Source organism: Rhinatrema bivittatum, chromosome 13 (assembly GCF_901001135.1).
Source record: "Rhinatrema bivittatum chromosome 13, aRhiBiv1.1, whole genome shotgun sequence".
Taxonomy (NCBI): Eukaryota; Metazoa; Chordata; class Amphibia; order Gymnophiona; family Rhinatrematidae; genus Rhinatrema; species Rhinatrema bivittatum.
The window spans coordinates 83,536,427-83,563,148 of NC_042627.1; the positions used below are offsets into that span (position 1 = coordinate 83,536,427).

Consider the following 26,722-nt stretch of genomic DNA (forward strand, 5'->3'; position numbering starts at 1 on the left):
CAGGTGACTGTGAATAGTGCCATAGCACAATGGAGACTTGTTTTGATTAAGTTGGACGAAATATATAAACTGAGGCCCATCCCTTTTGGATATGAGCACACTATTTCCCATTGCATCAAGTGCACCATGACCATTCCACACAGTGCACCGCTTTGTACTCTGCACTGTACTAAGGCCCTGTTTCGCCTACGCCGCTTCGCTGTACTACAACAGACCAGCAATACATTCACGCCAGTCCCCCAGGCACAAACCGTGCCTAGGGCGTTCTGGGATTTGTAGTCCCCCGTCCCTCCAGGATGTAGCCACGCCCCAGATTGTGACGACTCCGGCGGCGCTTCTGCGGTAATAATCAGAGGGAGGAAGTGACGGCATCCACTGGCGGCCAATCAGCGGCAGCTTGCTGCTTCTGACAGCTGCAGCGAGCAGCGGAAGGGGGAAAGTTAGTTTGGTCATTTGCGTGGTCCGGGGTTGGGGGTGGGGGTGAGCCGGCAGGGCCTGGGAGCGGAGGCGGGAAAAGCTACATTGTAACAGGGCGACAGAGGAGGAGGGATACAGTAACGGGGGAGCAGAGGCGGCGCGGAGGACAGAAGTATGGAAAGATCCTGAGAGCCGGGGACAGGTTTGAGCTGCAGCGAGAGTGGAAAGGGGGTGAGAAGGAGATCCCGACCTTTTCATCCCGTGCAGTCTGGAAACGACAGGTGAGCCTGCAAGGCTGGGCCGGGCCGGGCCACTCGTGTGCACAAGCCCCTGTTCATGCGAAAGCTTCCCCAAATGTGCTGTCTGGGGTTGGTTGTAATATCCTGGGATTGCTGATGGTTTTCATTCAGCTGGGTCCCCTGCCGCTGCCCCTTCCTTCAGCATTAGCAGTTAAGGCATTCAGCACACTTTGACAATCTTCTTGCTCAAATTTCAGGTTCCAGAAACTTTCTTGGCATGACAGTTTGTATATGTTGTGTTGTTAAAATAAAATAATAAAGTGGTAAAAGTAACGAATTGCAAAGTATGGAAGACAAATAACAAAGACGTATTGGTATTGTCAGGTAAGATTACATTTCTGGTCTGGTAGAAGGGTACAGCATCCATGTTTTCTTGCTATAGCTGCTGTTTCTCCCATGATTATACAGTTTTTCCTATTTCTTTTTGTAGGAAATTTTGATTTCACCTGTTTTGGTAAATCTGTATCTCTTTAATGTTTGTGTTTTGCATAGTACAGGAAATGCATTTAATTTAGCACTACATGCCAAGTCGAGCTAATTTTGAGTTTGCTATTACAAAGATTGGGAAGACTTATGCAATCAAGTCTTTTTTTTGTATTTTTATTCTTAAAGTTATCATTTTTGGAATATTTCTATATTCTTTCATGATGAAAATGTGGAGCATTTTATGTAGATAAGTAAAACAAACTCCTTTGTTAATGCATTTTGAGTTGTATTTTTTTGGACAACAGAATGTGAAAAATGTTGGTGTGATTTTTTTTGTTTTTGTTTTACTAATTACTGAATGTAACAGAGAAACATGATGGCAGAAACATTTTGTCCATCAGTCCAATTAATTTAGCTTGATAATTCTCATCACTTTCTTACAGATTGCCTGTATTTATCCCATGCTTTCTTAAATTCAGATACTGTTTTTGTCTCCACTGAGAGGCTGTTCCACACATCATCAGGCTCACTGTAAAGAAATGTTTCCTAAGATTATTCCTGAGTCTTCCACCTTTCAACCTCCTCGCATGACCCCTCGTTCTAGATCCTCCTTTCCACTGAAAAGGTTCACCTCCTGTGCATGGAAACATTTGAGATATCTGAATGCCTCTATTATATCTCCCCTATCTCACCTTTCCTCCAGAGTGTACATGTTTAGATGTTTGTCTAATCCCATATTCTTTAGAATGAAGACCACTGACCATTTTAGCAGCCAACTTCTGGAGCAACTCCATCCTGTTTATATCCCTCTGAAGCTGCATCCTCCAGAACTGTACACAGTGAGGTCTCACCAGGGCAATATCACCTCCCTTTTTCTGTGACCATTCTTCTCCCTATGCAGCTAAGCATCTTTCTGGCTAAATTTTACCTTTGCTTTATCCACAGTATGTCACAATCCCAAACCCTGATGGTGCACCACAGGTGCCTGCTCTGATTACTGATGGGGGAGGTATAAAATTGAAACTGGCCAGGAAATAATTTTGTTTAAATAAAAATAAACTTGATTAATTTTATACAACAAAGGGATCATTTTCATATCAATGTTAGCTGCCAGATGATGAAGCACTTAAATGCTTAATGGCTAAAAATAAAACAATGAAAATTAGTATGTTTAGCATTCAAATACATTGTAGTTAAGGAAAACCAATTATGATCTGATATCAGTGTTTGTGCCAGAGGCAGCTACTCCGTGCCCTGGAGTGTCTCATGTTCTCTTCTTCCTTGGCCTCCCCAGAACATGTTCGGGATCAGTTTGTAGCACATCTGGAACACAAGGCATTTCCTGGGGAAGAGGAGGGTGTCCTTAAGGCAGCAGAGGAGCATCCAGCATATCGATTGGATCTCGCATTTCTTTGGGATCAATCTGAGTTGTGTTATTGTCATAAGAACATTCCATACTGGGTCAGACCAAGGGTCCAACAGTGGCCAATCCCAGTCACAAGTACCTGGCAAGTTCCCAAACATTAAATAGATCTCAAGCTACTATTGCTTATTAATTACCGTCATAGCAGTTTATGGCTTTATCTGTTACTAGCAACAGTAGCATGGAATAGACTTAGAGAATAGCCACTGCCATTAGCAATGGTAACATGGAATAGACTTAGTGTTTGGGATACTTGCCAGGTTCTTTATGGCCTGGATTGGCCACTGTTGGAAACAGGATGCTGGGCTTGATGGACCCTTGGTCTGACCCAACATGGCATGTTCTTATCCTCCAGGAACTTATCCAACTTTTTAAAACCCAGTTACACCGACTGCTGTAACTACATCCTCTGGCAATGAATTCCAGAGTTTAACTATACACTGAGTGAGAGAATTTTCTTCAATATGTTTTAAATAAGCTACTTGCTAACTTCATGGAGTGCCCCCTGGTCTTTCTATTATCTGAGAGAGTAAATAACCGATTTACATTAACTTGTTCAAGTCCTTTCATGATTTCGTAGACTTCTATCATATCCCCCTCAGTTGTCTGAAAAGCCCTAACTTCTTTAACCTTTCCTCATAGGGCAGCCCGTTCTATTCCCCTTATCATTTTGGTCGCTCTTCTCTGCATTTTCTCCAATGCAGCTATATCCTTTTTGAGATGCGGCGACCAGAATTGCACACAAGGTGCAGTCTCACCATGGAGCAATACAGAGGCATTATGACATGCTCTGTTTTATTTCCCATTCCCTTCCTAATAATTCCCAACATTCTGTTTGTTTGATCGCCACAGCACACACTGGGCCAACGTTTCAATGTGTATCCTCTATGATGCCTAGATCTTTCCTGGGTGATAACTCCTAAGATAGAAACTAACATTGTGTAACTATAGCATGGGTTATTTTTCCCTATATGCAACACCTTGCACTTATCCACATTAAATTTCATCTGCCATTTGGAAGCCCCAATCTTCCAGTCTCGCAAGGTCCTCCTGCAATTTATGACGGTACGCTTGAGATTTAACTACTCTGCATAATTTTTGTCATCTGCAAATTTAATCACTTCGTGTGACGTTCCCCTTTCCAGATCATTTATAAATGTATTAAAAAGCCCTGGTCCAAGTACAAGATCCCTGAGGCACTCCACTGCTTACCTTTTTCCACTGTGAAGACTGACCATTTAATCCTACTTTCTGTTTTCTGTTTAACCAGCTTGCAAAACCACAAAAGGACATCGCCTCCTATCCCATGACTTTTTAGTTTTCTTAGAAGGCTCTCATGCGGGAATTTGTTGAACGCCTTCTGGAAATCCATGTACACTACATCTACCGGTTCACCTTTATCCACATGTTTATTAACCCCTTCAAAAAATGCAGGAGATTTGTGAGGCAAGACTTCCCTTGGGTAAATACATTCTGGACGTATCCCATCAAACCATGTTTACCTAAATGTTTTTGTGATTTTATTCTTTATAACAATTTCCCCAATTTTCCTGGCACTGAAGTCAGGCTCACCAGTCTAAAAAGGGCTCCAGGGGTGATCCAGGAAACAATAAATATGGGGTTACATTGGCCATCTTCCAATCTTCAGGTACATTGGCTGATTTTAATGATAGGTTACACATTTTTTACTAATAGGTCTGAAATTTCATTTTTTAGTTCTTTCAGAGCTCTGGGGTGTATACCATCTGGTCCAGGTGATTACTACTCTTCAGTTTGTTAATCAGGCCTACTACATCTTCTAGGTTCACCCATGATTTGGTTCAGTCATCTGAATCATTACTCATGAAAACCTTCTCTGGAACGTGATTAGCTCCAATATTCTCTTCAGTAAAACACCGAAGCAATGAAACGTTTAATCTTTCTGCAATGACCTTATCTTCTCTAAGTGCCCCTTTAGCCCCTTGATCATCTAACGGTCCAGCTGACTCCCTCACAGGCTTTCTACTTCGGATATATTTTAAAAAGCAATGCCAACTTCTTTTCAAATTGTCGCAGGAGTGGCTGGAAGACAAGTTGCTGTATGCCTTCCTCTATGGCCCATGTTGAGTATAATAGTCCCAAAGGATCGAGAGCCATAGAGGGATGGTGCTCTTGGTTGTTCCAATTGACCCAGGAGACTATGGTATGCGGATCTGCGGTGGCTCCTGGAGGAATCACCCCTTCGACTTCCAGCGCACAGGGATCTGTTGCGGCAGGGTCTGGTTTTCATGTAGATCTGACTCGATTTTGTCTTACTGCATGGCCCTTGAAAGGGCTCGCTTGCTGAAATGTGGATACTCTGCGGCAGTGATTTCTACCTTGCTAAGAACTAGAAAGTTCTCCACTTCCTTGGCCTATGTGAGGGTTTGGCAAGTGTTTGAGGCTCGGTGTGAAGATCAAGGTACTCTTCCTAGTTAGGTCAAGATCCTGCTCATTTTCGTATTTTTGCAGGATGGCTTGAATAAAGGCTTGGCCCTTACTTAATTCCTTAAAGATACAAGTAGTGGCTCTTGCCTGTTTAAGAGATCAGGTGAATGGTGGATCCTGTTGGCACATCTTGATGTGGTCCATTTCCTTAAAGGAGTGAAACATCTTCATCCTCCTTTGCGGTTCGGTGTCCTTATGGAGTCTTAATTTGTTCTGCACGTAGGGTTTCCAAACTGTAGGTCTTGTCTTGCCGGGAGACATTTGTCCTGGTGACTCTGGGGGTGGTACAGCTGCATACTGTTCCCTGTTTTTCTACCAAAGGTGGTCACTGTTTTTATTTGAATGAGTCAATCTCCCTGCCATCTCTGGACAGAGATAGATGTAGAGAAGTATCGTCTGTTAACGAGCCTTGGATGTCAAGAGACATTGTCCGGTATCTGGAGGTTACTAAGCCTTTATGGAAGATGGATTGCCTGTTTTGTCTTTCATGGCGGTACTAGGCAGGGAGATCTGGCCTCATGGGCTACCATAGCTCTCTGGATTAAGGAGGGTAGTCATGGCTGCAGGCGATGATGCTGGGAAGCTGTTACCTAGTCAGGTCAGGGGCTCATTCCACTAGGGCTCAGGCAGTGTCCTGGGTGGAAGTAAAATTGTTGTCCCCTGTCAACATAAGCCGAGCTGTGACGTGATCCTTGTTTGCACACTTTTTCCAGGTATTATCTTATGGATGTGCAAGCCCAGGAGGACACAGCCTTTGCGCATGCGGTTTTGACTGGACCGCGGGCAAGTTCCTGCCCTATTCGGAAGTTGCTTGGCTACATCCCACTTGTTCTGGATTCATCTGACTGGACACTAAGAAATGAGAAATTACTACTTAGTTGATCATTTCCTTTTCTTTAGGACTGTCAGATGAATCCAGCTTTCCTCCCTTGGCTGCCAAATAGTTATATTATGATCCTCCTCAGTGGCTACGTGTTACAGGGATTACTGGTAAGTGTTAGTTTAGTCTCTAGACTAGTGTTTAATGTATTCTTGTCTGAGCTCAGTGTTGAAATGGTTATCTGTTTAATCAAGCTTTGCTAGTCTGTCCACAGTTGCTTTTGAAGAGAATATTGGCAGGCTGATGTCATTACAGGGGTATGCACGTCAGCTTGCTCCATCTCCATCTGCTGATAGAGGTGCATTATCCACTTGTTCTGAATTCATCTGACTGGAAATTATCAGGCAAGTAGTGATTTCTCAATTGACTAATAATGAACTGCTGAGCATGGATTAGCATTAATCATTTATGCAGCTCCTTGTAATAGGGGAGGGACCCTGCACAGGGCTATACTAAATATCTCACAATATTCACTGTTTAACTTGCGTTAGGGCCCTACCACAGCTTGATTCATCTCCCAGTTAGTTTGTTTTGACCATCATCAGAATTGAGCCAGTTTCCTTTTGATTGTGTGCCCATTTTCTTCAATACAGTGGGTGTGAGCCAACTTTTTAAAGTGCGCAAGCTTGGAGGGACAGACAGCGCCCGGTGCCTCCTGCATGCTGAGCGGCGGGGACCGGGCTAGGAAACGCTGACATTAGCACCTGGCTGCTGGCATTGCTGAGAGCTGAATCACAAAGGCTTGCAGATCCGGAGCAGGGTGTGCATTTTGAAGTGATGTAAGTGCATTAATGTTTTATTTGCATTTTGGAAGATACTCCAAACAGTTTTCTGGTTGGATGCCTAATAAATGTAAACAAATAAATGAATAAGTAAAATAAATAGCCAGAAGAGGTTGCAAGTCGAGTACTACTGGAGAAAACTGTGAAATCTGCAAGTAGTGCACGATAGGGTGATACATCTGATCACGCCAGCCTTCAGTACATGACGGCTGGTCACTTTAACCTAATATGTAATAGAGTGCCCGTTAAGAACGGCAGAAGCCTTTTTTGCTCTTTCTCTGTCATCTGAGATGAAACTGATCAGTACCCTTCAATGTGTTGAAGGTGAAGTTTACTTGGCCTTTGTTTATGGAAGTTTTTGCTACGACCTCATTTAACCCACAGATATCTTTCTCTTAGAAATTTGGCAAAAACATGGCGGTTTGAGAATGCTTTTACAATGTGATCTGTTATCACTGATTTGATCTATTTTCAATTTCAGTTTATATGTATTTTATATTTTATAATGTATCTTGCCGGTTGCTGTTCTACAAAAATTTTCTTTGTTCATTGCATAACATTTGTTTATGTTGCTTGTATTATTGGTTTATTCTACATCTCTCTTTGAGTTATAGCAGAAAAGGCAGGTGATTTTAATTTGATTCGCTAGGAGACTCATATTGTAAGAGTGGGTTTGAAACTGGTTGAGTGATAGACAAGAGGGAGATGATGTCACAAGGTCCCCAATCAATATTCTGGGGATCCACACAATTAGAATCAAGACCCTCATTACTTGTTAAGAGAACAGCTTTGCCTATGAAATCATATGCAGCATAAAATAGAGAGATTATTCTCAGGGAGCTGGAGTGCAGTCAGAATACTCTGCCCTTGGCATTACACCAAGACACACAAAGATGACCAGCAAACAGATTATGGAGTTCTTTAGCAAAACCTTACCAAAAGATACAACGGTTACCACCCCCCCCCCCCCCCCCCCCCCCCCCCCAAATTATCTCATAGAGAGACTTGTCCCAGAACTGGCTCACGTCTAAGAAAACGGGATACCAAGTTCTATTTTAGCCACTAATTGGCATATTTTGTCCTTTTCAAAGATAAACAATAGTTTCTTCTGCAATAGATTGAAGGCCAATACTTAGTGCTAGGTGAAATAAAATATAGCTCATTTAATGTCAATATAGCTGAACAGATATACTGATGTTATAAGTCATTAGAGAGAAGTAAATAACGGGAACAATTTGTGTATCCTTATCTATACTTTGTTTTTTAATTCCTCAGATGTAGACATTATGTGCTCTGTATCTGTGTTTTTAAACATTCTTAGACATTATGTGCTTCTGTTTTTACATACCTGAATTTGTTTAATCATTACATTTTTGTAAATAAACCAAAACTACATATTTGTTGTCAATTGTAAGCTTGGCACTGCTCATCTAACCTGCATCAGCAGATGGCAGTCTGGGGCCACAACACTTAACCGATGGGTAAGAACTATTTTTTCTTCTGTATCCCTCTTAAGTAAGATTACTCAAAGAATGAGCATTTACTCATAATAATCATTCTTTTACTGAATATTCTTTGATTACTGAGTCTTTATAAATAATGAATTAGTAAGAGCAATAATTATCTCTTAGGAGCAATGATGTCACACATGACATGGGGTCCTGAGGAGAGAGAGTGACCTATACGGATAAGCCTTATTAAAGATTTTCTCACTCAGAACTGCCTGACGAGTATAAACCTGAGACATTTGGCATCCCAGATGGGACCGCTCAATTATCAGACAAATTAAGCGGCTTTTTTCTTAAAAAAAACAAAAACAAACCTAAGTACTTAAACACACCAGGGTTAAGCCCTACACAATAGCTCAAGCATTCAGAGGTTGGCTAGCATTCCTAGTGGAAGCCACTGCGCAAAGTTTTTTATGTTGTTTTAGGAGATGGAGTTAATGTTACTTTTAGAATACAACATGGGGGATGCAGTGCAGGAGAATGGTATTTAACTGTTGAACTACATACTCTAAAATGTATTCAACAGCCTCCTGTCCAACTACCAGTACCACTTGGAGAATAGTTAATGTAGCAGTAAATAGACATAATTCAATAATTATTATTGCCACGGCACTGGCTGTATCAGCTGGATAGGAGGAACATTAGATTTTCCTGCCATATTAACAGGCATGGTCATAAGAACATAAGAAATTGTCATACTGGGTCAGACCAAGGGTCCATCAAGCCCAGCATCCTGTTTCCAACAGTGGCCAATCCAGGCCACAAGTGCTTGGCAAGTACCCAAACCTAAGTAGATCCCATGCTACTGATGCCAGTATAGCAGTGGCTATTCCTTAAGTAAACTTGATTAATAGCAGTTAATGACTTCTCCTCCAAGAACTTATCCAAATCTTTTTTAAACCCAGCTACACTATTGCCAGTAACCACATCCTCTGGCAACAAATTCCAGACTTTCATTGTGCGTTGAGTGAAAAAGAATTTTCTCTGGTTAGCTTTAAATGTGCCACATGCTAACTTCATGGAGTGCCCTCTGGTCTTTCTATTATCCAAAAGAGTAAATAACTGATTCACCTTCACCCATTCTAGACCTCTCATGATTTTAAAGACCTCTATCATATCCCCCCTCAGCCATCTCATCTCCAAGCTGAACAGCCCTAACCTCTTTAGTCTTTCCTCATAGGGAGCTGTTCCATCCCCTTTTATCATTTTGGTCGCCCTTCTCTGTACCTTCTCCACTGCAACTATATCTTTTTTGAGATGCAGTCCTGTTGCTAAACAAGATTCTCCCCAGCTATAGCAGCTGAGGTGGCTAATTTAAATGCTGATCAGTGTAGAATTGAAAGCGCATTAATGAGAAGTATTATAGGAGATATGAGGTCTACAGTAAAAATGGCTGCACCAGCTGTAATAGTCACACTGCCAATAACTCTAAGGGCTGTAATTGGATCGACACCCTCTAATATTAGGGATATTGTGATATGGCTAGGAAGTAAGATTGCTGGATTTGAAAGAGTTGAATCCAGATATTAGACTGAGAAAAGTCAATGCACTGGTTGCCAGCTCCTGTGCACAGACTCCATTAGAAGCCACTATGTGGGAATCTACAATATCAGCCCAATACGCCAAATCAGTGGGTGTTGTCCTAAAGTCTGGAAATGGGGACACGTTATGGACAATATATCAGAAGAATGGGATAGGCATAGCCTTTAAAACGGGCTTAATATTTACCCATGGAAGCTTTGGAATGGTTTGTGATATTCTAAGAAGTATTATAACCTAATCACATTTGGTGGCAGAGGTTAACAGGAGATTTGAAGAATGTTACAAATGGTGAAAAAGCGGTACACACAGAAAAGATCCTGAGCAAAGTATTCTGCAATTTTGGCCTTGATCCTTTGGGCCTTACCCATATCATAGGACCCGGGGAGGAACCAGGATCTAGGGGATGTAATAACCAACCCAGAAGGTGGGATCAGTGGCAAGGGGGTGAAACAAGATGTGTCCTATGACAGAGAGCCTAGAGATCCCCAGCTCGTGATTAAACTGCAAGAAGGGGATACATCTGAGATGAAGCCCTGTGATGTGCCATTCCTGAAGTAAGACGAGTGATATTGTTTGATACCTGAAGTGAAGGTGTGCTGCCAGATTGTTTGAAGGTAATTCTACCGTAAATAAAGTGCACTTAAGCAACAGCCAGAGCATATGTGTGTTTTCTGCAGCTGTTAGCAGCTACTCATTGTGTGAGTTACCACAAGCTTTCACCGCGGTATGATCTTTGTCCTAGGGTGCTCTATGCCCCCCAGCGCTTTTGAGGCAATCGTGTGCTGCAGCTGTCAAAAAAGCAAGCAGAATGTTTGGTATTAGGAAAGGAATGGTTATTAAAACAGAGGATGTCATGCCTCTGTATTGCTCCATGGTGAGACCGCACCTTGAATACAGTGTACAATTCTGGTCACCGCATCTCAAAAAAGATATAATTGCGATGGAGAAGGTACAGAGAAGGGCGACCAAAATGATAAAGGGGATGGAACAGCTCCCCTATGAGGAAAGACTAAAGAGGTTAGGGCTGTTCAGCTTGGAGAAGAGACTGCTGAGGGGGGGGATATGATAGAGGTCTTTACACCAAGACACGCAAAGATGACCAGTAAACAGATAATGGAGTTCCTTAGCGAAACCCTAACAAAAGGTACAGCCCCAAATTACCTTGCTGAGAGACTTGGAGGATGTTGCAGAACTGGCTTATGTCTCAGAAAACAGGGGAATACCAAGTTCTCTTAGTCACTAATTGGCATATTTTTTTCTTTTTATAGATAAACAGTTTCTTCTGCAATAGATTGAAGGCCAATACTTAGTGCTAGGTGAAATAAAATATTGCTCATTTAATGTCAATATACCTAAACAGACTAATTTTATAAGTTATTAGACATAAATGATAACAGGTAGACTTTGTGTATCCTTGTCTATTTCTGAAGAATTTAAAAAGTATAGATATTCTGTGCTCTTTACCTGTGCTTTTAAACATTGCTAGAGATTATATGGTGAATTTTAAAAGGCCTACGTGCACCAAAGCCAAGAGATATGCACAGAAGTTGGGTTGGCACACACCACGCGGATTTTAAAAAGCGCATGAGTACATGCATATCTCCCGATATGCGCACAAAAAATTTTCAGAAAAGGGGCAGAGTGTGGGCGCGGTCTGGGCGGCACATGGGGGTTCCAAGATTTCTCAATGACATCTATGCATAAGTATTTACGTGCACAAGCATGCTGGGGTCCCCTACTGCATAACTTTACTTCTGCTATGGATGGCATGTAAGTCCTGAAACAAAAAAAACTAAAGAGGTTAGCGGGATTTTAAGGGTTGGGGCTAACAAGATAAAAGGTAAGCTAGTTAAGTAGGGGGGTTGAGAAGTTCTATTTTTTACTTGGCCGAACTAGAAAAAAAGTAGGGAAACTGGCAATTGCATCGGTGCACGTTTTCTAAAATCCCTCCACTTACGTGGTAAAGGCGACATATGCGCACATCTATATGTGTACAGCCTATTTTATAACGTGCGCACATAAGAACATAAGAAAATGCCATACTGGGTCAGACCAAGGGTCCATCAAGCCCAGCATCCTGTTTCCAACAGTGGCCAATCCAGGCCATAAGAACCTGGCAAGTACCCAAAAACTAAATCTATTCCATGTTACCATTGCTAATGGCATATATGCGCATTTGTTATAAAATGGCCGCATCTATTCACGAGAGCCAACATACAAGTGTACATATGCTCCCATGCAGCTGTTTAAAAGTTATCATCCAAATGCTACTGTTTTTACATACCTAAACTTGTTTTATAATATCTTGTAAACAAATAAAAGGTATGTATTTGTTAATTGTAAGCTTGGCACTGCTCATCTAACCTGCATCAGCAGATGGCGGTCCCAGGCCAGAAACAGTCTATGGGTAACAACCATTTTTTTCTTCTATATCCTTCTTAGATAATACTTGATCAAATTTACTCATAAATAATATATGAGCATTTACTGATAATCATATTTTTACTGAATATTCTCTTTGATTACTGAGTTGTTCTGTCTTTATAAATAATTATTGCTCTCACTAATACATTATCTCTTAGGAACATTTTTCTGGGTAAATATCAGAGTTTATTTTGATGGGCAGAAGCCAGGACAGTGAAAAATTTATAAATATAATCAGATTACGCTCCTAGAACAGAGATTCCCAAACATTTTATGAGGCGGACCACATAACTTTCAAAATCATTGACAAGGCTGGATGAGTATTTTAATGATTTCTTTTCTTGCCCAGTATCACCTTTCAGTTCTCCCCCTCTTTTTTTAGCATCTTTCATATTTACCATTCCTTTTCCCAGCAGTTTTCCTCTACCCTCTACCCTTCCTCCTTATCCAGTGTCTTACCTCCTCTTTCCCTTCTCCACACATCATCCTTTATTTATTTTTTTTATCATCCTCCCAACGTTCCCCTTTCCTCCCAGAAATGAATTGTCCCCTGTGCCTCCCCACTCGGCTGCGGCTCCAGCTGTAGGTTTGGCCTTCCTTCCCAACTCTGGGACTCCCTCTATTGCAGTCTCCCTCCATGAGTGCTGGGTCCAATCTCCTTTACTCCATCAGCAGTTTCCTTTTCCCTCCTATGGTGTGGACATATAGTCATGACTGCAGCTCCTGCACCTTTTTGCTGCATATAGGGTCTGGGCCCATCTCCTGTGCATGCCCCACTATCTGTCTTCTAGAGAAGAAAATACTGGAAAGCATCATGTAGCTATGTTTTTGAAATTAGGCTGAAACATCAATTGAAACTGATTTTCACCTTTGCAAAAACCCGGGAATTTATTGCTGAAAAATATTAAACATAAGAACATGCCATATTGGGTCAGACCAAGGGTCCATCAAGCCCAGTATCGATGTTGGAAGAAAAAATGTCCTTCTGCAATGACACAGACATCTGCATCAAGTGGATCCCTGAGGGACTCGATAGCAGAATGAGGAATGATATGAGAAAGTTTGGAGTGGTCTGCTTGGCAGCTCAATTTTCATGCAAAAAGTTCACAATACTATATTTGGGTTGCAAAAATTAAAGGCAGCAGAACCGATGTGCATTAACTAGAAGAGACCTTGGGCTGATTATGTCTGATGTTCTCAAAGTAGCAAAACAGTGCGAGACCACAGTGGTCAGAACCAGAGAGATGCTGGGTGCTTAGGGAGAAGCATAAGTAGAAAATCAGGAAGAGATTGTGCCTGGGTACAGTTCATAGGGGAGACCTCACCTAAAATATTGTCCAATTCTGGATGTTGTACCTTCAAAGTAATTTAGACTTTTCAGAGAAGAGCCTGCCAAAATAGTGCAGGATTTACAGAAAAAGCCATATAAGATGAGAGAGAAACAGATGTATATACCAGAAAAGGAAAGGGGGATCTGAGAGACATTCAAATAATTTGAAGATATAAATAATGCAGTGGACAGGAAGTTCTCGAACAAGAGGCCATGATAGAGGTTCAAAGGGGTAGACTTGAGGGTAATATTAGAACATTTTTGAAACAGCCTTCCAATGGAGGTGGTGGAATTCAGGAAGACCTGGGACCACATGCAGGGAATACCCATTTGCGAAGAAGGGAAGCCAGAAATCAGGATCTGACATTGCAAAAGGAAGCAAACTGGACAGACTAGATGGATCTTAGTCATTATGTGCCATCAGATTCTGAGGGATATAGGGATTTGCCTGGCTAAGTTGGGACATAGTTTGAATCTCAGGCTTTTAAATTGCTGCCATTCTGAATGCCCCCAAGTTGCCTGGTGAAGCCGGGTAAAATATATCTGGATAAATTAAGGGCATTCTGGAGTGAGCCATACTTAGTCTGTAGCATTGATATTTAGTATTACCTAGCTAAGGAATACAAATAATTATAGGATTGCCTCAGAGCTAAATGTATCCAGGTATACTGAAGCATAACCATCCAGTTAAGTAAAAATGGGTAATAGAAGCAAGCAGGGCAATCCACCGCCCCCCACTTTGCCCACAAAATAATTAAAACATTGGGGCTCGTGCCTGCTTTCTATCTTCTTTTCCACCCCTCCATCCTTCCAAATTTAATTCTTAAAGTAGCAGCCCAAGGCCCTTCCCTCATGACTGAGGGGGTGATATGATAGAAGTCTACAGAATCATGAAAGGACTTGAACAAGTTAATGTAAATCAGTTATTTACTCTCTTAGATAATAGAAGGACCAGGGAGCACTCCATGAAGTTAGCAAGTAGCTCATTTAAAACAAATTAAAGAAAACATTTTTTCACTCCGCGCATAGTTAAGCTCTGGAATTCATTGCCAGAGGATGTGGTTACAGCAGTTAGTGTAACTGGATTTAAAAAGGTTTGGATAAGTTCCTAGAGGATAAATCCATTAACTGCTATTACAGTAATAAATAAGCAATAGTAGCTTGTGATCTATCTAATGTTTGGGTAATTGCCAGGTACTTGTGACTTGGATTGGCCACTGTTGGAAACAGGATGCTGGGCTTGCTGAACCCTTGGTCTGACCCAGTATGGCATTTCTTTTGTTTTTATGTAAATGGGCCTATTGACCTGGTAAATTTTAAAAAAGAATGGGAAAAGGAAAAAATGAATTAGATTTTTCTTCTTCTGATAATCTAGCTCCTTTGATTTTATATTGTCTGTCAAGCAAAAATCAAGTACACACAAGGAAAGGCTTATGTTTTGAACATGGTAGGGTCCCTTGATTTGACCTAGAGATGCAAAACAAAAAACAATTAAGGCATGCTGGGAGAAAATGCCGAAATTCACCAAACAGTGCACTCCGAGAATGTTTGTTTCATTTTGGCTAGAAATAGTTATAGGCAAGAATTTGTATCAGTTTTCCTGAATCATCACCATTGAATACAGTTTCCATCACAGGTCATTAGTAAACGATGAAGCAAAGAATTCATTCAGGTCTTCCCGCAATGGTCTTATCTTCCCTAGGTGCCCCTTTAACCCCTTGATCTTCTAATGGTCCAAACGACTCCCTTGCAGGCTTCCTGCTTCAGATATATTTTAAAAAAGTTTTTATTACAAGTGTTTGCCTTTAAGGCCAGTTCTTTTCAAATTATCTTTTAGCCCACCTTATAAATATTTTACATCTAACTTGCTGATGCTTTTTCCTATTTTCCTCTTTCACCTCACCTTATAAGAACATAAGACTTGCCATATTGTCTCAGACCAAGGATCCATCAAGCCCAGTATCTTGTTTCCAACCCTGGCCAAGCCAAGTCACAAGTACCTGGCAGGATCCCAAGGGGGTGGATAGATTCGAAGCTGCTTATCCCAAGAATAAGCAGTGGATTTTTGCAACACTGCCTTAATAATGGTTAATGGACTTTTCCTCCAGTAATTTGTCCAAACCTTTTTTTAAATGCAGCTATACTAATAACTTTCACCACATCCTCTGGCAATGAATTCCAGAGCTTAATTATGTCTTGAGTAAAAACATATTTTCTCTTATTAGTTTTAAATGTATTACCCAGTAACTTCATTGTGTGTCCCCTGGTCTTTGTACTTTTCAAAAGAGTAAACAACTGATTAACACTTACTCATTCCATTCCACTCATTGTTTTATAGACCTCTATCATATCTCCCCACAGCCGTCTCTTCTCTAAGCTGAAGAGTCCTAATCTCTTTAGCCTTTCCTCATAGGGGAATTGTTTCATCCTCTTTTATCATTTGTCACCCTTCTCTGTACCTTTTCTAATTCTGCTATATCTTTCTTGAAATGTGATCAGAACTGAACACAATACTCAAGATAAGGTCGCACTGTGGATACCTCTTAATCATGCTGGCAGTCGGAGATGAGGACAATAGCTATATTCTAGTGTCTCTTGATAATCTCATCAGCAATCAATTTAATGGACCATCCTATCCTGTATCGTTTGAGAGAATATGGCATAACTGGCTCTGTTCTGCTCTGGTTTGAATCTTTTTCTCTCACAACCAGATTGGTAATAAAAGCTCAAAAAGGTACAACATCAGTGTGGTTGTCTTGGGGCTAGGTAGAGATTGAAAATCATTGCCATTATGTAAAATTCTTGCTAGACTCTGTGATAGGTATAAACTGTGTGCAGATGATATACAGTTTTATATGTTTTCTTCTGTTGCGGTCAGAAACAGTTGAACTAGTGAAGATCTGTTTATCAACTATTTAGAAATGGCTCATTGTTAATAAATTGGCCTTGAATTTTGAAAGAGACCGCATAATAAAATTTAAGTTACAACTATCTCACAATAGAGGATACCACATTTCATGGAAAACTCTTCCCGATGCACAGGCTTATTATTCATATCTTCTGAAAGCTTCTAACGTTCAATGGAGCATACAAGATTTTACATTTTAAGTTTTGTTGTGAGATCCATGTTTTTATGATTGTTTTACCTGTACCTTGCTTAGTACCTATGCATAAGTGAATCATTAATTTTAAATAAAGATAGACAAGGAATTGCCATCACTTATAACTGAGATTAGCAGCATGGGAACTATTTACTGTTTGGGATCCTGCCAGGTAGTTGTGACCTGAATTGGTCACTGTTGGTCACGATGTGATTCACTATGGGAAGTTATTAGGTTTGAATGGAGTCTAATAATAATCCCCACACCTCCCCCAAGGTCATCAATTTGCGGTTGGTGTTATAATGTAGCAGGTAATAAGTGTGATAGCACATCCTCATCTGTTTCCTTAAGCCACTCAATGATGCATTAAAAACCTAACTTATTCTCCAACAATAAATCCCTAATCAAGTGCCATTTAACATGAATTCAACAGATATCTTGCAGACTTCTGCAGGCTCCCCCTGACCACATAGTGCTTGCTTTGCATAGAAAGAGTTAATATGGTCCATCATATTTTCCTTGTAACAGATAACCTCAAAGTCAGAATGTTCATCATTGAAGTTCTCTACACACACATTACTCACCAGCCCGGCTGATAACTTGACGTCACTGTGATCTAGTAATCACATTCAGTACCACCCCTCATCCCTCAAAGGTCAATTGAAGAGGTACGCAAAGGGGTGCTTCTCCTTTAGGTCATTCCAGGAACTCTCTGGAGTTTGAATTGATTCCCAGGTCTCACTGTTTACTGCTCCAGCCACTCCCCCCCCCCCCCCCCCCCCCTTCAGTAAGCCTACAGATAGCGGAGGGGTAAGTCTGGATCACTTACACTGCAGGCAGCATAGGGGGAGAAACTGTAGAGGGGCTGCAACAGACAACTCAGTCTGTGGTTCCAGGACTTGGACTCATTCAGTTGAGGGTGTACAAGTCAGGGAGCTGTAATTTGAATGGGGAGTGGGAGCAAAGAGAGCTGGGGTCAGGAAAGAGGAAGGGGAAGAACATTGGATCGTATCTAAAGGGGGAAGGAAGGGAGTGTGGATGTGCAATGTTTGCCAACCCTCTCCTGGACGCACACATGTCCAATTAGATGTTCAGGATTTCTATAATGAATATGCATGAGATACATTTGCATACATTGAAGACCCAGCGCATGCAATCTGCCTCATGCATATTCATTATGGCAATCCTGAAAATCCAACTGAATAGGTGTCTCTCCAGGAGAGGGTTGGAAAACACTGGATTAGTGGGGGTGGTGGTGGTGGAAGAGAGACAGGCAATACATATTCCTCTTTGCCTCCCAACCCACGCAATTGGCTAATGAACAACAATGTCAAGGTGACCAGGTGGGAAGGCAGCGAGCCGCACATTTTACTTTCAGAAATTAGCGTGCACCCAAAGGCTGGCGTTAATTTCTGCTGGCACCGGGAAAGTGTACAGAAAAGCAGTAAAAATTGCTTTTCTGTGCACCCTCCGACTTAATATCATGGTGATATTAAGTCGGAGGTCCCAAAAGTTTAAAATTAATTAAAAAAAAATTTTTTAAATCGGCTTGCGGGTTGAAAACCGAACGCTGAGTTTTGCCGGCGTCCGGTTTGAGAACAGACGCCAGCAAAATTGAGCGTTGGCTGTCAAACCCGGTGACAGCCGCTGCTCCTGTCCAAAAAGAGGCACTAGGGATGCGCTAGTGTCCCTAGTGCCTCTTTTTACTGGGGGCCCTAATTTGAATAAATTATTTTTCTGAATTGCGCGCACAGGAGAGTGGCCTGTGCTCTCACCAGGAGAGCGGGCGCTCGCCTGCTTTCCCGCGATTTTTACTGTATCGGATGTCACTGCCCTAACCACATCCTCTGCCAATAAATTCCACAGCTTAATTGTGCATTGAATGAAAGAATTTTCTCACAACTTTAATTGTGCTACTTGCTAACTTCATGGAGTGCCCCCCTAATACTTTTATTATCTGAAAGAGTAAACGACCCATTCAAGACCTTTCATGATTTTAAACACCTCTATCATATCCCCCCTCAGCCGTCTCTTCTCCAAGCTGAACAGTCCTAACCTCTTTAGTCTTTCCTCATAGGGGAGCTGTTCCATTCCCCTTATCATTTTGGTTGCCCTTCTCTGTACCTTCTCCATCGCAATTATATCTTTTTTGAGATGCGGTGACCAGAATTGTACACAGTATTCAAGGTGTGGTCTCACCATGGAGCGATACAGAGGCATTATGACATTTTCCGTTTTATTCACCATTCCCTTTCTAATAATTCCCAACATTCTGTTTGCTTTTTTGATTGCCGCAGCGCACTGAGCCGACTATTTCAATAGAAAATGCATCTTAAATCTATTAATTCCACATGATTTGATTTTTTTTCTGAATCTGTTTGCTGGCTTCATATTACAGGAAGGAATGAGAGCTATCCTGCAGGAGATGCTAAGGAGGTAGGGCACTCAGAAAGCTAATGTCTGTCTCGGGGAAAAGGAAAGCTCAGCATTCATCACCCTCAAATGTGAGTAACCAAAGCATTTCTCTCTCTGGCATTCATACTGGCAGTAGTTCTGAGGTCTCTGAGCACTGGCAGTACCTCTGGGAATAGTAATTGTGAATGGGTTTGGAAGTAGTAAGAGGAGGGCCCTCACTCTGGGGTTTGTTTGCTCTCCGGCATGGAGTGATGACACAGTTACCCTTTCTCCAGGCTTAGAGGAGAGTCTGGTGCTGTGGCATGGTTACCCTCACCTTGGATGTTCTGTGCTAGGGATGATGGGGAAAACATAGGCATTTTAGTTTATTCCTGCTTGGGAGCTGCTGAGAAACAGGCAGGGTATGATAGGCTGCCATCTGTTGGTCTATTAGATTTATATCCCAAGGCAGCTTATAGCAAATGCAGTCAACAGTTTACAATAAGATACAGACATAAAAGTAGTAGTAACAGCATTCAGAGTATATCTCGCCTTTACTTACCTCATGTTAATAAGATACAGACATAAAAGTAGCTGAATTAGCAGAAGTGTGAAACGTGTGAGTAGTAACAGCATTCAGAGTATATCTCACCTTTACTTACCTCGTATTAATAAGATACAGACATAAAAGTAGCTGAATTAGCTAAAGTGTGAAACGTATGAGTAGTAACAGCATTCAGAGTATATCTCGCCTTTACTTACCTCGTATTAATAAGATACAGGCATAAAAGTAGCTGAATTAGCAGAAGTGTGAAACGTGTGAGTAGTAACAGCATTCAGAGTATATCTCACCTTTACTTACCTCATGTTTGGATAAGAAAGGCTGAGCATCTCTCGGGCTACCTTGAGCCGTATTGGGGGAAACAAATTTGGAAGTGCATGTGATTGTCCAGGGTGGGAAAGGAATGCATTTTTTTTTTTTTTTTTACCTGCTGAGATTTTATCCTGAGGATTGAAGATAAAATCACAAAAAATATAGCAAGAATCGTACTTTGCCACTAATCCTCCTCTTACTGTATGAAATGCTTAAAATACCATAAAAACAAAATCAATAAATAGTTAATAAAAAAAATAACAAAACTAATTAACATCTTTCATTTTTTTGACTATTTTTTTTAGATTTAACTCGGACCTTTTCTTTGGTATCTTAAGGTGAATTACATTCAGGAACAGTTGGGTATTCCCCTGTCCCCAGAGAGCTTATAATCTAAGGCAGCCATATACTAAGTGCAGTAATGCCTTACCACACAATTTGAAATTCTGCACATTATCAGTAACTTAACCTGGCAGAACATGGCTAAATAAATGATTTCCATGGAAATGCATGCAAATTAGCTCATTAATAGGGTAATGCTTTGCTAATCAAATATTTGCAAGTCATGTTTGTGTTGATGAAAATGAATTGCACCTCAAGAGGTATAGCTAACTTTCCCTCAGGAATATTGGGACACTTATACACATCCTGATGCTCCCAGGTAAAATATTGCGGGAGTGCTGATCTATACCTGAGAACGCAAGGCAGAATGACTTGCACAAGGTGGTTCCCCTGGTTCTCAGGGCTGTGCTCTAACTAGTAGGCCATGCCTCCACTGCAATACATTGCAAATTAAGATTTTTGGCTCGGTGCAATGAGCTGTTTAGTTGGATTTACTGCTCTAACTAGTGATCTTTTGCCACACAGAGATATCTGATTTTTTTGTTGAAGACACAAGAAAATTATAGATCAAAATGACATCCTCTAGGTTTCTTTCCTGCACCTGTGTGCATGGTATAGAAGTACATCTGTGGATCACAGATTCTTTGATTTACCCCTCAAAAGTTTAGATTCAAGACGTGCACCTTTTTTTTCCCTCTATTTACTGAGGGTCAGGAGACAAATAGATAAAGAAGACATCACAACAATCCTCCTAAGTAGCAAGGGTATGAGTAACCTATGCATTCTCGTCTCTGTTTTTGTTTCATGGATATTTTATTGTATGCTGCCTTGAGCAGTGGATTAGGAGTGAGTTACAAATCTCTTGAATAAGTCTTTGGGGTGGTTTGAGTATTGGTTGCTGTTTGGTTTAGGGTTGTTTCTGCTTGAAGTGTGATGGTGCAGTCGAAGCGTGGGACGTTGTGATGCATTTAGGGCACGAGTTATTCCTACTTTGGGGTACAGTGGTTTCTGCTTGAGGGTGGCATGCCAGTGTGCAGGGATGTAGTAACAGCTTTCCTACAATTGTACATTTTAGGCTGCTAAATGTGTGTCTATTTCAGGTTAGCGGTGAATGAACATGGCGCAAGAAACAAACCATAACCAGATGCCTGTGCATTGTTCCATGGGCTGTGGATTCTATGGGAACCCTCGGACGAATGACATGTGCTCAGTATGTTATAAGGAGCATCTACAAAAACAGAATAGTAGTAATGCTAGAGCTTGCCCACCTGGTAAGTAAGAGTCCTCCACTGCTTTAAATCTGAGTTCTCTCTCTCTAAATCCTTAGAACGGTTTGAATGCATGCAACAGCTAGGCTGCAGGTTCCCTAGGTACTGCTTGACTTGAGGGAGCATGGGTTACTGGGCCTTTTCAGTTCCCTCCCATGAGTCTGGGAAGGGTTGGAGATCTCTACAAAACACAATGTTTTTTCCTTCCAGAAACACCTGTCAGTATCCCTGAATGCTCGTCAGTTCAGTGTTCAGAAGATAGCTTACAAGAATTACATTCAACAGCCACCGCAGAATCCAGCCCAGCAGTGCAACCCATGTAAGTAACATCACAACTGCACCCCCATAATGAACATCCTGCCCACCTCATCAGTGCCATCCATGGAACTGGCATTTCAGACCACGTCATGCTACTCTGAGGAGCATCACAGACCACATATCTCCACCCCACAGGAGAGACACTGGAAAGCAGGGAGGTAAAATCCCAGCAAACAAACAATGAACAAAACAAAGGGAGTGGTACAATTGCAGAATGAATTAGTGAATAAATAAAATAATAAATATTAGATAATTAAAACTAGGAAAAATGTTTTTAGGAAACCTTTTAATACATAAAAACATCAAAATCATACATTCATACTAAAACACCGAATGTTTTGCTAATGCCTGCATCGAGGGTACGGGCATTAAATCTTAGATGTACAAAAAATATCATCAGGGAATAAAACTGATGGAAAACTTGATCGTACCATCTTCATAAACACAATCCAATAACTAGGTGGTAAGCATGTGTTCACGTCAAAGGTTTTGCAAATGTCCTGTTCAGCTGGATGCCTATATGTGGTGCACCACAGGAAGGGCATGCAGTGTTTCACCCTCTACACCCTGCTGTCAGCTCTCTTAACCCTCTTAAAACCTCCTCCACCAGTGCCAGCCACATGAGAGACCTCACAGACTGCATCGTGACCACTGCCACTGCCACACGCTGAGCCTGTGGCCAAAGAACGGGACCCTAACAACGAACGTATAATCTGCTGACGATGCTTTCTGTGATTCCTTTAAAGCTACACACAGAGATACTATGAATGGCATTTGTGGGCAGATACAAAAAAAAACAGCTTGAAATCAATAAATCAAATCAGTGTAGTTAAAATAAGAGCATAGGTCTACTCGCATCTGAAGTGGTTAACATCAGTCACGGGTTAGGTTGCAGGCTGCACCTGCAGCGAAGCCTTCATAGGAGCAAAGTCGTCGATGTTGGTCAATGCATGCAGGATTTCACATTCAACATATTCAGGCATCCCTGTCTCATCATTGAGCAAAGCTCACTCTTAATGATACCCATCTTGGAGAATGTTCGTTTCCCAGTACAGTTGCTCACCATTATCAACAGATGTGCAGTCTGACCTCAATATTAGGGAATGTCTGCATTAGCTGCAGTTGGTGCAAGAGCAGATTCCTGTGAAGTTCATCGCTTGATTTCACGCTGTCGTTCCACCTTGGCCATCCTGCAGCTTTTGTGCCTTCTGTGCACAGCTGGTATTGAGAAACTTGGCAAAATGTATCCGTTCTGCAGAGAGCTCACTTTTCAAGTCCTCTGGATACTTCTTGACGAGACCCTCAGCTGGAGGCATCTCTTGCAGGCTTCCCAGGAAACCAAACAGGTCACTTACCACATGATACGTGCTCAGTTGTTCTTTTAGAGCTGCAATCAACAATTACTAAGAAAACCTCCACCTTTTAAGCGCTTCCTAGGACCAAACATGGCTTCAAGACTGGTACCACTGTCATTCGCCCGGTTTCGCTTGTGGATATGGCGGGTCGCTGCTTTGAAATTGTTGTCCAACTCGTTCAATGCCTTCTCTTCTCAAACTCATCAAACTGACCCCACATTTTTTTCCAGGACAATAACCAGAGTTCAGAGGATTGATAGCACTATTCCGTGAAACACCAGGATCTTGTGGAGACAGGCTGACTTTATTAAGGTGACAAAGGATTGTGTACCAGAGCTCCACCATAATTCCTGTGTCCAGTTCATCCATGCGTGCCAAGCCCCTCATCACCTCAAGTTTCTAGGGTCTAGCTGCCATCATGTGCTATAATCCAGAGCTTCCTGAATCTGTTCATAGCCTTTGCCCTTTACAAGCATCTGTGCGCTCAGACCACCTGGTTCCAGACAATTGCTTCACCACCTCGTCACCAAGTTCCTTTAGAACACGCCACCTAGCAGTCGACCTGCTGAAAAATACGTGACGAAGTCTGAGAAAATCAAAGAAACGGCTCTCAGCTGCACACTTGCCCACGAGATTCAGTGAATGTGCAGTGGGCATACTTTCTACTCATATTCACCGCATTGTCATAGGACTGGCCTCAGCAGTTGCAAATGTCAGTTTGGCATACATTAAAGACAGCAAATAATGTGTTTGCCATTTCTTGGCCAGTATTCTGGGCAATAATTGGCAGAAACATCAAGAATCTTCACACCGGGCCATTGGGTGTTACGTACCAAATAACAACAGCTGATCTTTTTGAGTCATTTGGTATAGAATCGACAAATATCAAGTAGTATTTTGCAGCCTTTACCTCGGCAATGATGTCCAAAACCCGTTGTCCCATCAGCTTGATCAGTTCCTTGCAAACAGTAGCTGACAAGTAAAATGTGTATCCTTGGCCCTTATTTACATGTCTGACAATATGTTCTGCCAGAAAGGTATCTTATTCAGATAGCAGTTCAAGGATTTCAAGGTAATTCCCATTTGATGGCAAACCAATCATTGATCAGACCAACGAAAAGCCAGCGACTTCTCTGCAAGTAGGCGTATTATAACGCTCAATGCGCGTCTCAAGATCTTATGTCAATAAGAGCACTCATCTTCATACTGCTTTACTACTTCATAGTCAACATGGCCTTTGCTGCCACAAAGTGAAGTCAATGCAATCATTGCATCATGGTGAGACAGGCTGATTTTTGGGTCTGGAAATCTTCTCACTCTTCCTCCAGTTGTTGAAGCTGCCGGTGAATGTATTTGTCTGTTTACTAACCAGTTGGCACGCAAAACAGTGCAAACAATTGGTTGTAGGCGAGTAAGAAAGTCATGTGCGCACAATTTTCTCACCAGTAAGAGAATGAATTCTCATGATAGAAGCATTGGAACGGTGCCACATAAACTTCTGACACTGCACCTACCACACTTTCTAAAATTGCATCTTTGTGTTGACAGTCTGTGCTGCCTTTTTCTATCCACCAATTGTACATGTCTCTTGACATGTCTGTCCAGAAACCGAGATCATTACAGCACAGCGTGCTCTGCTTTTCTTCTCCCTGCTTAATTCCACCAGAATCGGTCCCAGGCTCAGGGACACCGGTTCATGTTTCACTTCTTGTAGCACCTGCCTCTTCTTATGCCAATGCCTCTTCGGACACAGTCTGCTGTGTATGAAACGTCTCGGTTAATTTCGGTATCTTTCATATGTTTTTTATGCACTGGCTTTCCTTTACCGTGCTGCCTTCCGTTTATGAAAAGCAGAATGATGCTGTTAGGAGTGCGTCGCTAGCTCATCTTTATCTCACCAAAATGACGAGTCAGGTGAAGAGCTGACTGTGCCGATCAGCCCGATCCAGAATGTAAATAATTCTACGTATCACGTCGTCAGCGATTCACTTCTAAACAATTTACGCCTACAACTATCTACCAAACATCAGTAAGTTTCAGAAGTAACCAGAAGAGTGATTTACATCATCCGGCACGCAGTGACAAAGAAGTATGCTAACTTGTATTTATTTCTGTGATGTCACAAGTTTCAGTTGTACAACTCTTTCTACTTCCAGTGAATTGCGGGCCTCTTTAATGCAGCACTGCCCGCTGCGAGTAATGAACATCAGACGCTTCTCCTCCCCATCCCATCTTCCGTTTGCCTGTGGCTGCTGGTTTGAATTATTTTGTTTCACAATATTATGAAACGTTGGGCTGGAAGATCTTCAAATTTATTTTAGTCTGTACTCCGCCTGCCTCCAGACAGCATCCAAGCAATGATCACCTTAACTTGTTCAAGACCGGCAGTGACAGAGACGCTGAGGTTGCACACTGCTCTGCTACCAAACTCGCCCCGACCACGCTCGCTGCCATGGTGCCCCCCTCCCCGATGGCCATGACCTCTCTCGTTGCCACGGTGTCATCCTGCCGGCCCCAACCTTGCTGTTGACTGACACACACACATCTACACACACACGCACACCTCTACACACACGCGCACACATGTGCAAACCTCTACACACACCTGCACACACGTGCACACCTCTACACACACGTGCACACCTCTACACACACGTGCACACCTCTACACACACGCACACCTCTACACACACGTGCACACACACACACACACACACACACACACACACACACACCCCCACACACACGCACACACCTCTACACACACCCCTTCTGTTGAAGACCTCCGGTGTCAGAGGTAGTAACAGAATCCTCCGGGTATCGATGGTCACAGAAAATTCTTCCTGGTTTTCCCCTCTTGCAGGTTTAGCTCGTTGCTTTTTGTCTTGCCTTTGGTTTTGAGAACATTTTTCCTTTTTTTTAATCTATTTTGTGGATTTCCATTACTAAAAGTACAATATATTCATATTAGAAAGACAACAGATATTATACAATAGAATAAGTAGTTAATATCTCTGTATAGCCCAGCCCTGGGGAAGCAAAAGAGAAGACCTTCCAAAATGCAATTATTAAAGGCCTAGAAACATGCGTGAATGAGCCTCTTTATAGCATCAAAAACATCACCAACTTTGACATGTGCATGGGAATTTTAATTAAACTCCCCCCCCCCCCCCCCCCCATGCCAGAAGACGAGGTCTCTTCTGGAGAAATTTTGTCTGTGGATTACATCTGGGGCTATCGGCAGATGTTCCCACCCCAAAAGACCTCTCTCTCACTCATACTTCGAAACAAATGCTACTAGCAGTGTAGCACTGGAAAGGTCTTCAACCTCATCTGGCAGAGAATCAAGAGCTGAAGCATTAAGACAACTCTTCTGTGAAAGGCAGAAATCTCTAGCAACATTGGGAATTTCATCAGAGGAAGACAGAATCTGTCCACCACTGCCTTCGGAGACACTTGAGATGAAAAAGGAAAATTAAGAAATCATAAATTGCACCTCCTGGTATAATTGTCCCTATTTTCAGTTTTATTGTGAAGATTTATTTGTCTTTAATCAATGCAAGGGATGAGATT

At 41.9% G+C, this 26,722-nt stretch overlaps 1 protein-coding gene across 3 annotated transcripts in view; it reads left to right on the top strand.

The window, feature by feature from the left end:
• The first annotated feature begins 467 nt into the window (after positions 1–467).
• The window catches only part of ZFAND6 (zinc finger AN1-type containing 6), a 39,917-nt gene continuing 13,662 nt past the window's right edge, over positions 468–26,722 (top strand). The window contains exons 1-6 of one of the 3 annotated variants that reach the window (XM_029574794.1): positions 468–698; positions 6,505–6,690; positions 8,109–8,174; positions 18,997–19,102; positions 21,309–21,479; positions 21,687–21,795. In XM_029574794.1, the coding sequence (XP_029430654.1) occupies positions 21,320–21,479; positions 21,687–21,795 (269 nt within the window). In that variant the 5' untranslated portion in view covers positions 468–698; positions 6,505–6,690; positions 8,109–8,174; positions 18,997–19,102; positions 21,309–21,319. The remainder of the gene's footprint in view (positions 699–6,504; positions 6,691–8,108; positions 8,175–18,996; positions 19,103–21,308; positions 21,480–21,686; positions 21,796–26,722) is intronic. The other 2 variants (XM_029574793.1, XM_029574796.1) reach the window with 2 other exon arrangements.